Source organism: Mastomys coucha, unplaced genomic scaffold (genome assembly GCF_008632895.1).
Source record: "Mastomys coucha isolate ucsf_1 unplaced genomic scaffold, UCSF_Mcou_1 pScaffold6, whole genome shotgun sequence".
NCBI lineage: Eukaryota > Metazoa > Chordata > Mammalia > Rodentia > Muridae > Mastomys > Mastomys coucha.
In genome coordinates, this window is record NW_022196912.1 from 2,478,222 (window position 1) to 2,491,117 (window position 12,896).

The 12,896-nt window shown below is 36.1% G+C and overlaps 1 protein-coding gene across 30 annotated transcripts in view; it reads left to right on the plus strand.

Moving 5' to 3' along the window:
* Nucleotides 1-12,896, plus strand: part of Nrxn1 (neurexin 1) — a 1,104,407-nt gene that overhangs the window by 487,671 nt on the left and 603,840 nt on the right. For all 30 annotated transcript variants that reach the window (XM_031356553.1, XM_031356556.1, XM_031356572.1 and 27 more), the window contains one exon: nucleotides 9,202-9,324. In XM_031356553.1, coding sequence (XP_031212413.1) covers nucleotides 9,202-9,324 — 123 coding nt within the window. The remainder of the gene's footprint in view (nucleotides 1-9,201; nucleotides 9,325-12,896) is intronic.

Genomic DNA, 12,896 nt, shown 5'->3' on the forward strand with positions numbered 1-12,896 from the left:
TTTAAAATAATTATTTTCAAACTAGAAACTAATAATGAAGTCAAATGGCATGCTGTGGTTGTCAAAATAATCACCCAAGAAACACATCATGGTGTTTTCCCATTTTCCAGTAGGAAGTTCTGGTGCCAAGAATCATGACTCATGCTTCAGGCTACAGCCATGTTTGTCTGTTCCCAGGGCTTTTCTCCATTCCTGTCTTGTCACAGTTACAAGGCCTGCTTCCAGCCTCCCATAGGGTTCTGCTAAATGAATTGCCAAGTAACCCCGTTGTTAACACCTGAGGAAATTGATATAGATAGAAACCTATTTTTAACCATACATATACACACATAGGTACACAAGCATCAAACTTGAACATGAAACCTCCTAAACTTGAAGAAAATGCATTCTAGATTTTGTGGGTTTTAGCACTTTAGTTGTTTGTTTTTAGTTTGTGATTTCTCTTTATGTGAAAATAATGTTAAAACCTGGGGCAATACCCTTAAACTAATTACCATACTTAAGGTCACCTTTGAATCAAAGGGAACAATGACTCTAACCTGCAAGACTATCTGACTCTAAAACACTTGACTATTTTTCTATTATAATTTCTTTCTTACTCAATTTAAAAAAAATATATAGGAAAGATAATTCACCTAGTTATTAGTGTGAACTTACAGGCTAAAAAGCGTAGACCACAAAGCTAGCAATTTCTTTATTTTTTTTAATTGAAACATACTCATAGACATTAGCTAGCATATAGTCTATACACTGCTTTTTAGAAAAGCAACATTGAATAATTACAATAGTGACAGTATGGCTTGCCAGCTGGATACAGTTACTTTGGTCAGCAACAAATATTTCATCCCTGATTTATTAGGATGCAAGATCCTTCAGAAGGATCATTAGTCAGGAATTTGCCAAAACTGACATCATTGTTAGACACAAAATACATTTTCTAAATATAGGAATAGGAAAATGTGTTATGCAACCCAGAATAAGTAAGAATAATTATACAAGAGAGAGACATAATAGGAACCATTTTTGAATTCTCATAATTCTGTGATATCCTGGTGCTAAACTTTCTCTTTCTCTCTAGTTCAATTACAGGGTTATAGGGAATTTTATGGTTTTAAAGAATATAATAATCACACATGAATATATAACCAATTTATGTGTGTCAGGTGATACATTGCATTTCATACTTTATTTCTGAATTATGGAAATGTTAATATCTACTTTCACATTGATGGCAATTTTTAGCCCAGATTACTGTGCTAAAACATACCCTACTACTAAAAAGGGGAGACTATAGCTGAATCGCTTACAGACTACAAATGATTGTGAGTTCTACCTGCCTATCACCTCTGTAGATGTTCGTTGATGGACTTGCAGAAAGAGGACCAAAAGTGTTCTTGCTTATTAAGTAATCTTGTTGTAGAAGCAGATTGAGCATTGAGTTGTCTAGGTAGTACTACAAAGGAAAAATTGCTGATTTTTTGGGGAGATAGCTGACTGGCTCTGAGCACTGGCTGTTCTTCCAATGGACCCTTGTTCAATTCCCAACATGCGCGCGCGCACACATACACACACACACACCAGATCACAAGTGTCCAGATCCAGATCCAGGGGACTCAACACTCTCACAGTGACATACATGCAAGTACAACACCAAATGCACACAGAATAAAAATAAATAAATTATTTTGAAATTTTCATTTTGTGAATAAGAGACCAAGTGCATGAAAGAGATAGTCTGCATACTTGGCATCTTTGAAATCTATCACTAGTGCTAGATAGCTACCTAAAAGATGTGAAAAGATGTAACATAATTCTGTCTTCTGGCACACAAGTCCAGTTTTATTATAAGTCCAAACAGAAATGCTTGGATTTGCTCAATCCAGCTATATTACCTTTCAGTTCCAGAGGCAGTTGTGAATTTTATTTAGTGGTCTCTACTGGCTTCTTTGAAGGTTCCACGCCTTTATTTTTAGTGTCCTCCATTGCTTGTCAGTATCCACATTCCCATGCTCACAAACTACTTAAGCATTCACAAAATATGTGCCCACATGATTTTCAATTTTAAAATATCTGAAGTTAGTATCATGTAATTCTGTCTTGCTCCCATAAAACTGAGTGAATGTTTGTTGACCAATTTGTGGCTTATCTGCAAATATATTTTAAATTAATTTTCATATGTAGGCTGAATGTTTTACAACCAAGTCAGTAAAACTAGTGAATCTGAAGTTTCAAATTCTAAATTCAGGCTTATTCTACTATGAATACTGCTATACCTTAAAAAGTACAAGTCTTCACATTTGAACATTTATAGAGAAAGTACACATCTCCTTCATTATTGCCAGTAAAATGTTTACAGCCTTGAGGCTGCTTGTGGCTTTCACCAATTCTTCTGCCCAGTGTTAGGATATCTACCTTAAATGCATATAGAACAGAGTTGCTTCAGACTTCTGAGTGAGATGAAAAGAACGATGATCTGAGACCAAAGACTGCTCCATGAGTTTGACCAGTTAGGGGCCTTTATTAAGTGAATTCCACAGCGATCAGGGATCTGGGTCCTCTTCTCACACTGTATTTGGTACTCAGGTAAATCATCGCTACCTCATGCAGTTATCTTCAGAATGCAAGATGGTGATGATTAGCTGCACACTACTCGAAATCTGTTTTTGTCACTAAACCATTTGGCTATTATATGATTAATTTATATTTGTAACTTTAAAATGCAATCTACAGTAATTCAAGAAAATAACTTACAAATAAATGATTGAGGAAAAAGGCAAAAAACAAAAAACAAGTTTTTCTTTTAAAAAAGAAAATTAAAAAAAATAAAAAAGAATCTTATTGCTGAAACAGCACAGATCTCTAGCAGTGGCTCCATAGTACGTAGACAAATAAAATAAGGCAATAAGATGCTCATCACATGAGACTGGGAAGGATCTAACAGATCTTCAACATTTGGACTTTGTAATTACAGAGTAAAGCAATACATGACCCAGAGCTAATAAATACAAGAAACAAGCAGTAGAGTTCATCACTATGTACCTTCTATAGAATAAACAGTGATCTTCCAATGCAATTGTGAAGTCTTAACCACAACATATTTTTTATAAACTGGGTATAATCTTGAAAATAAAGAATTATTTGCAACCAAATTCAATAGCCGTTGATAAACAAAACTCAGAAATTCAGGATTTTTAGTTGACGCCTGAAGTTTCAGAATAGGAACCAGACAACTCCCCTTTTCTGTATTTTTAAATGCCTCCTTTGCATAAATACATACAGAAAAATAATTAGTTTAAAAAAAATGATAAAAGCTACTGTCATAGTTCACTCCCGGAGGTTCACATGCCTGAGCTTTCATTGTGAATAAGACACACAGAGAACAAACATTCTTCAGGACCGTGCCTTTTTGACCCAATTCTCTGAACAAGGGAGATAGTTACTCACCTCCATCGTAACTGAAAAAGAGTCCCATAAATACCACAGGAATCCCTTCCCGTGACTTAATGCACTCAATAACCTGTGCACAACTCTGGGATATGTACTCCAGTTCTTCTTGGTCCCGGATGAACATTTAGTGACTATGCTGAGATTTCATGAGACCATCAGGTTGATTTTAATGTCCCTTTTGAAGTTATTTGACTATTAAAAATAATAATCAAAAATGTTTACTTATCAAATTTGCCCTGGATTCATTGGAATTTAATAATTTTAGCAAGCAAACAAACATACAAACAAAAACCCACTCCTCTGTAGAGTTCTCTCTAGCCTCCCTCCTGCCGCTCAGGCCAAAATGAATATATTTGAGTTAGTAACAGTAAGAAGCCTCTCACATAGTAGAGAATGTCATTATGATGTTAAGGATTTCACATAGTTCCTAGGAAGGGAAGTATTGTAGAGCTGCCTGCTCTTTCCAAGAAAGAATGTTTAAACATAGCCCCACTAGAGTTTCCTTATAAGCTTTTATCAAACATGGACAGTAGGAACAGGGGAGAAACTTCAAGGTAAGAGAGTCAGTGCATAGCAGACTGGAGACAAACATCTACTTTTCTGTCCCTTGTACCCTGTCAAAAGTATGAATTACAATACACCATCTCCTTTCTTCTGAGACTAAAAAATTTAAAAATCTAAGATGACACTGATTTGACAGTGGAAATTGAAATTCTCCTTTTTCCTCTGTCACTTTGTCTCTCTCTGTCTCTCTGTCTTTCTCTTTGCCTCTCCCTCCTTCCCTTTCTCTCCCTCCCTCCTTGCATCCCTGTCCCCTTCCCCCACCTCTCTCTCTCTCTCTCTCTCTCTCTCTCTCTCTCTCTCTCTCTCTCTCTCTCTCTCTCTCTCTCTCTCTCTCTCTCTCTCTCTCTCTCTCTCTCACACACACACACACACACACACACACACACCTTCATACCTTCATTTGTCTCTCTTACCTCAAGGTTAACTTTAAGCTTTCCAAAGTAAGTCTTTAAGAAATCTAGAATTCAAAGCTGGGTATTTTATGCAGTTGTATGACAAACTGCATTGTTACATAGCTTATATTAAACTCTGGCCAAAAGAACCAATATTAATAAAACTGCACATATTTTTTGCTTAGTTTTCATGTTTGAAGTAACACAAACAGCAAGTGATGATCAAACTATAGTTAACATATAAGATCTTGATAAGATCTCTTTATGGCAAATGTTTTGTATATCACTATCCCAGAAGTGTGGCGAGTCGGCTAGAACCCAGGAACACCTAGGTTCTTCAGTTAAATAGCAGTGACCACGGGGGTGACATTTGCTCCCTTTGGTTATCAACCTCTTTATCTGTAGATAGTTCTGTGAGCTTCCTCTCAATTCTGCTTCTAAAACTCTTTGAAATAACAGGTTATATTAGTCAGGGTTCTCTAGAGTCACAGAATTTATAGTAGTCTCTACATAGTAAAGGAATTTACTGATGACTTATAGTCTGTAGTTCAGTTTCCAACAATGGTCACCAGCAGCAGCTGTGAAAGGAAGTCCAAGGATCTAGCAGTTGCTCAGTGCCCCAAAGCAAGCAGGTGAAGGAGAGAGAGCCATCCTTCTTCCAATGTCCTTATGTAGGTCTCCAGCAAAAGGTGTGACCCAGATTAAAGGTGTGTGCCACCACACCTTTAATCCCAGATGATCTTGAACTAGGAGATCATCCTGTTTTAATCTTCTAGGATTCATAGCAACTATGCCTCAAGATCTCCATGCCAAGATCCAGGTCAGAAACTTATATCTGTCAGCCTCCAGATTAGGACCACAGGTGAGCCCTCCAATTCTGGATTGTAGTTCATTCCAGATATAGTCAAGTTGACAACCAGGAAGAGCCACTTCACAGGCTATAAAGCTAAATTCTGATACAATCTTGCAATTTTTTTGCTGACGATAGTGGACTTTATTTGTACCTCTCAGAATGTCCAGGCAACATATTCTGTAGAAGAACGTTAATGAAGATGGAAGGTCTCCAATCAACCTTAGTTCTATTCTCAAGAATTCATGTCTTTCTACTAGATTTGATTCCTTATAATTTGTTTTAAAAAATGACATTTATGGTTTAAATAGTAGGCTACAATAAAAACAAATGACAAAATCGCATATAAATCTATTCTATACACAAAAGAAATAATGTGTTGTACTTTCTTAAAAGGTTGTGTCTATCCCACTCAAGCTATTGCAACAAAAGCATAATAGCAAGGGTAACTTTTTCTCATCTTTTTGGAAGTCCTAGAGTGTTCTGGCCTCTGGTTAGGGCCTTTCCCTGGCTTGCATAAACCTGCTTTCTCCTAGCATCCACACATGCCCATACAAGTTCTCATCCTCTTCCTCTTTTGTAAGGAAACTCTTTCTACCTTGGGATTTGTTACCTCTCTCAGAATGCCCAGCATTCTCTACAGACAGCATTTTCTGTAGAAAAGACCTTTATTTAAAAAACAAACAAACAAACAACCCCCCCCAAAAAAAAACAAAGGTAGGAGATCTCACATCTTATGACTTTTTCTAAACCTAATTATTTCTTCCCCCCCAGTTTTAATATACCATCATATTGGATGTTTGGAACTCAACATAAGAGCTTGGGGTTCACAAATGTTTGGCCCCCAACACATATTATTCCTAAAGGACTTATGTTAGCATAATTGAGGCATGTTTGGGCATCTTCAAAGGACAAAATATCTTTCATTGGAATTCAGGTGATTAACTTGAGTGGTCATAATTTTAACATTAAAAGTTTGTCAAGAGATGAACAGCTTGCCATTCATAATATCACCTGTTTAAATACCTTTCACAATTTCATGCATTTTTAAATATCTAAGAAATGTGAGGATCTAAATAAATGGGAGAGATCTGCTGGGAAGTCCATGCATTATGGATGGTGATTGAGAAGACTGGAAGTTAAGTTTTAGAAAATTACTGATTGTAGGAGAGATTTGCCCTTCCTTGATGGACCCCTTACATTTTGTCATTTGTAGACTCAATTTCAGCTTTCCTAAATGGTCAATGTGCTATACAAAGATTCTCATTCACTTTGGCCTACAGGATGTAGAGGTTGTCCTATCAGTGTGCTTGTTCTGTAGAAGAAACTCAACGTCACCAGAAGGAAAATCTTATCCCCACATTCTTCAATTAGAAACAGAGTGGGGGGACTAGAAGCCAATATGCTAGCAGAGGGTCTCATTGCTATGCCAGCAAGCTCCATAATGCAAGTGGATTTATTCAGTTTTGAGTAGACAGACCAAGAAACACAATCAGCTTGACTGCTTTTTAAGCTGGGTGACCTTGTCATCAGTGTTTTTGCCTCTGTACAAATTCAATTCCACATGGACAAGTTGATCAAAATATAGAGATGAAGTAAAACATGTGGTACACAGCATGCACTCACTGGTCTCATCTTTGCAGAAGGAAATCGAGGGCTCACAAACACAATTCTTGACTCTCAGCATAGTGCACTTCTCATTACATTTCATGTTAAGTGAGCACCCTCCTTGGGAATGAGACTATCAAGTGCATTTTTAAGATCCTTGTCTTCTGAAATCAATCTGCTCACATTTTTAATAATGCAAGAAAGAAGCTTGAAGTTGTCCCACAGAGATTTCTGTGAACCAAAGGTTTATTTTTAATTGGATTTTGTGTCTGCTGTTATGGAAATGGTAGTTTCATTGATTAAGCATTATGATTTTCTGCAAGATCAAGTCCAGAATGGGGTATGAGGATGAGCTCATTTTTATGCTTCTTTTTCTTGACAAAACACATTTAAAATTAAAAGAACAGGAAGAGGGCCACTTCAGAAACATATGTTTCTGAGAAAAAAATTCCCCTTCTAAAAATAGCTTTAAAATGACATATTCTCTTCTTAAAGATTAAAACTAAGCATGAGCCAGGTTGCCAGTAGGACACAAAGCTGCTGTGACATTATTAAACATACCTTTCTTCACTGTTGAAATTCTAAAGAGCTTTGATCCTGGGATTTGCTTCCAACATTTGATCTCCCTGCATTTTTGCAGATGCTGAACTCCCAGGCTTCCTCTAGATGTTCAGTGATCAATCCTGATAACTTTTTTTTTTTTACAGAATAGTTTCTACTCATGTACCAGGATGTGTAATCTAAGTCTGGTATAGAAAAGCAAAGAGATGGTTTCTAAATCTTAAGGATGACTCACACTGGGTAAAGAACTGAGGCAATTCCCTTGAAAAAGACTTCCTTATAGTTTTGCCTCCTCTTAAGCCCCAAAGACATAATAAGCAAGGAAGACAAGATAGGAAGTAGCACCATAAGATGAAATTGGAGGCTATATGACTAGTTTATGGTTGTCACAGCTAGCAATGACTTCATGTGAGTGGCCTACTGAGATTTTCTCCCCTTGCTTCCCTGACAGTCTCTTTCTCTTCTTTCTTTCTCTCTTTGCACATATTTTCACACTCTTATTTTTTCTCCTGTGACCCCCTATATTAACTGGTTTGACTTTAGGATTTGGTAAAGAAAATTGTGGGAGACATTTCTGGCAGTCTATCAGTAGCAAGTCAGGAAAGCGAAGGGTCTCAGGCCCTTCATGGTACTAATGCTCCTGCAAGTTATAGTACTTTAAAAAGGGAAAATGCATTAAGCAAAATAATACATGTTTAACATCGTATTCTTCTAAATGAACCATCACATTGAATACTTTTATTTAAATCATCATATATAATAATTTTATTAAAACTACAATTATGTCAACATTTTCCTTGTTTTGAAGTTAGATGCAGATGTAGTCCCACTTTCTTGCCTTAGTAATTTTCATTAAATGTTCCATTTAAAGTATGTGCTTATATCTTTTGGAAGTTAATTTATTAATTGATTACACTCTGCCTCCTTTCTCTTGGCCTTTATTGTTTATCTCTGTTAGCTAGCATCACCCCCACCTCAGTCCCTGGCCTTTAACTGTCTGTATGCTCTCTACTTTGGTCTACTTTTCCCAAGTCACTATTATTCTGATATATTCAGAAACATTCCCACCATACATATAGATTTTCAACATACCATTTAGCTATTGGGATGTTTCTTTAGACTTGGATTTTATACAGACATGCTCATATATTTCAGAGGCTGACAAACCCAGAAACTTCTTGAATGTTGGAGATACACAACTGAAGATCTCAAGAGCAACCATCATACCCATCATACAGAGAACACCCAGAAAGCACCTAGTGCTTACTAGGGTGCCGTTGCTCCTTTACCCAGTCACCCCAAAATGTGTGCTACTGGCACACAGAAGCCACACGATTAAGAAAAGTCTCACTTCAAGTATCTGAGAATCCCTTTAAAAGTTATACATGCAAACTTGGAAAGCTTTCCAATGCTATATTGACTGTGCCTATTTATGACAGCAGGTTAATTCTTTTGTCTTAAATCAATGCAAAAGTCTAAAAATTCTAAAATTGTCACTCGTGTTTGTTAACTTGTCATTTTCCTTGCTTGCTCTGACTCTATTGGTCTTGAAAACTGGCCCAACTTCTTCCTCTCTCTCTCTCTCTCTCTCTCTCTCTCTCTCTCTCTCTCTCTTCTCCTCCTCCTTTTCCTTCTCCTCCTCCTCTCGTTCTCCCACTCTCATTTGTTTCTTCTACCTTGCTTCCCTATTTTCTTGTTTTCTTTCCTCACACTTTCTGTAAGGTTCATTTTCTTGTATGATTCTGATTGTCCATAATGACTGTTTGGCATATTCTACAGGCAAAGGTCCTGAGACCCTTTTTGCTGGCTATAACCTCAATGATAATGAATGGCACACAGTGCGTGTGGTTCGGCGAGGAAAAAGTTTAAAGCTAACCGTGGATGATCAACAAGCCATGACAGGTAAATGCTTTGGTCCCTGTTACCTTTTTATCATTGTCATCTTCATTGTCGTCGTCGTCGTCGTCGTCATCATCATCATCATCATCATCATCAATGTTATATTTCTTTTTTATTTAATTTTGTGAGGATTTTATACATGGATTTATTTATATCATTTCCACCCTCTTCCCTCCAGCTTCTCCCATTCCCTGCTTTCTTAGGTATGGTTTCTGTTATGTTGATAAATCAAAAGCAAATACACTTGCACTTCCATGTCTATTCGCCACTGAAAAAAATTTAGGACAGGAATTCAGACAGGAGCCTAAGAGCAGAAACTGAAGAAGGAGCAAAGGAACAACACTGCTTTGTTTTTGTTTTTGTTTTATATTTGTTTGTTTTGTTTTATTTTCTGCTTTGAGTTTTTTTGACAAACATCAAAAAACCATTCTTCCCTGGCTTCCCAGGCTGAGCAAAGAGAAACTTTCTGAATGTCAATATGACATGTATGAGGTTATAAAATTTGAAGAAGTTATTCTTTAAGGAAGTGAACCACAAGTTCATAGAGCTGTCATTGTCATATATTTCATTGGTATTTGTGACTATCTAGCTTGCAGGAAGAGTTCCAATGTGGGGGAGCCTGGCTTGTGTTTCCCTTAAGATATCTGCGTGAGGCTCTTTGAACCTGACACAGGTGTTTGGAAACTTCTTTGTGTGGGCTCTTTTCCTGTGTTGGCCAACTCTGATGTGATAGTTTTCATTTTGTCTTATTATATTTTATTATTATCCCTGAGAAACCTGTTCTTTTTTAATGAGAGAATGAGAGGAAGTTGAATCTGGATGGGGTGGGGGTTGGGGTTCAGAGGAACTAGCTGGAGTGGAGGAAGGGGAAGCTGTAATCAGGATACATTATGTGAGAAATGAATCAATTTTCAATAAAAGCAAAAAAATAAAGTAGTGAATGTAAAAAAAAAAAAAAAAGAATGGTATAAATGTAATACAACCGTCATTCCCAGAGGGCTCTGAAACATCCACCAAAGGCAGAGTGTCTGCTGGAGGTCAGCTGCTTTTAGTTAAGATCCGTTCATGGAAGAGAAAGGAATTCTTAACAATTGCTGAGGCAACTGGGTGTTCTCCAGAGAATTTAAAGTCATGGCCAAATCACAGCACAATATTGTTCTGTCCTAGTATCTTTTATCCTGTAAAGCAGCTAGGGGCACAGGCATCCTCATTTTAAGATGACAAAACTGAGGCTCAAAGAGAAGCGGGTTATCTTTTATTGAGATGCTATTTTTATAAGAGCCAAGAAGAATGTTTAAGGTTTTTTTCCCCCCTTCATTTTCTTTTCATTGTTAGGTGAGTTTAGGTTACTTTTAAAATTTATTTTACTTTAAATTAAAATATAAATAACTTAATTTACTCTTTTTCCCTCCAATTTCTCCTATAATTCCCACTCCCTTTAAAATGTATGCACTGTGGAGAGATGGCTCTGTCTACTCTTCCAGAGGTCTTGAGTTAAATTTGCAGCAACCACATAGTAGTGGCTCACAACCACCTACACTGGAATCTGATGCCCTCTTTTGATATGCAGGTGTACATGCAGATATAGTAATCATATATATATGTATATACATAAATATATATGTATATATATGTATATGTATATACACATATATATTTATATGCACACATATGTGTGTATACATACATATATACACTATATATATGATTTTGATATATATCAAAATAAAATGTATGCCCTCTTTTAAAAAATATTGTGATATATATACACATATATACACAAATATACATCTATATTACTAATATAGTGATCTATGGATATATAATGCATACATATGTATGATATAGACATTCATAAATGCCATATATAAACATATAAATATAACTTACTGAGTCCATTTAGCATTGCTTGTATGTATGTGTTAAGAGTTAACCACTTAGTATTGAATTACTCATTACAGTCTTATCTTTGGGGAAGATTAATTCTATCTAAGCACTTATTAATTGCTAGTAGCTCATGGAGTGGTGAGACACATTGAGAGCTTCCTCATCCTCATTGGAATGTCAACTGGTATCATTGTTTAGGTCTTGCTTAAGCAACCATATTGTTGTGATTTCATGGTTGGAGCTTCCATGAAATATCTCCTTACCCTTCTGCAATGGTCCCTGAGCAATATGTATAGGGGTTGTGCTGTAAAATCTGTTCAGTTCTTATTAGATTCTTTGTAATATGATCTTCTGAGTAGGTACTAATTAGAAGTATCTATAAACATGTGTATCTATACCCACATATATGCATAAATATACATGCATGCATACATATTAAACATGTGTACACAAACATGTACATAGGCATGTTTTAGAAAACATGAGTTCACATTGCTACCGCTGTGCCTACAGCATTGTCTCCTGATTTTCCTTATTTCATATGTTCATGCATTTTTCTTTAAGGTGAAAATTCTGACTACCATTTATTTATTTATTCAATCTGATATGTATCTAAAATAGTTTTGGAATTGCTTTATTGCTGTAATCAATAAATGATTTGGGTTATTTGCTTCTTTTCTCTTTCCCGTCTTTATTTCTTTTTGTTGTTGTTATTGTAGATCTCACGAACTCATTACTTGACCATATTAAAAATTTAACCTTGATTTACATAGTATAAAAGGATTTCCTAATTCAGCTTGAGGACTTAGGGCTAGTGATTATGTGTAAAATGGTATGTCTGAAAAGAGCTTGGTGGCCACTCGAAGCCACCACGAATCAGAAAAGTAAATGGGACTTTTATTAAATAGCATATTATAAACAGAAATAATTTTACAGAATGAAGCACTAGCGACCCTTCATATAAGACCCTGGAGCTTTTCAGCATAGGAAAGAAATAGTAATTCTATTCCTATTTGTGGACATGGAAAGTATATACTGTTTTTTGTTCTTGAGAATGTCTAAAACTCACCTTAATTAATGAGGATAGTAATTACAAGTAGAGAAGGCCAAAGATGGGAGGTGTCTAAGAAAAGAAGGGGATGCACAAACTCTGAGCCCTCCTTAAATTGAGAGTCAGTGGGTTTCATTACTTCTTATAAATATCCTGTATATACACTTACACGTGTGTGTGTGTGTGTGTGTGTGTGTGTGTGTGTGTGTGTGTGTGATGTCCTCGGCTTATTTAACCCCCTAATATCTGATAATCAGTACCCTTCTAATCTTGTTTGAGCCACCAACCTCACTTGCTCATGGTTTTAACTCACTCAGTAAATAAAAACTTTGCTCATCTTTAGAATTAGAGTAAACTAACTTACAAGTCAGATTTTTGCTACTGTAAAGAATATTAAAAGTCAACATAATCAATATTGAAGCCTCAGTGATCTTCAGTCTTTCATATTCCCTATACTATAGCTTATTAATTCAATGCTGCTGATGGCTGTAGAGCTATAAGCTTGAAAGTTATTAAAGATTGATTTTGTTGTTACCCTCTTTTGCACCAGAGCAGTATTAAAGACATTAAAAAAAAAAAAACTGAAGAGCAAAAGCAAAATGATGTTATATGAAAATTCAGAATTTCTAAGAAAGTA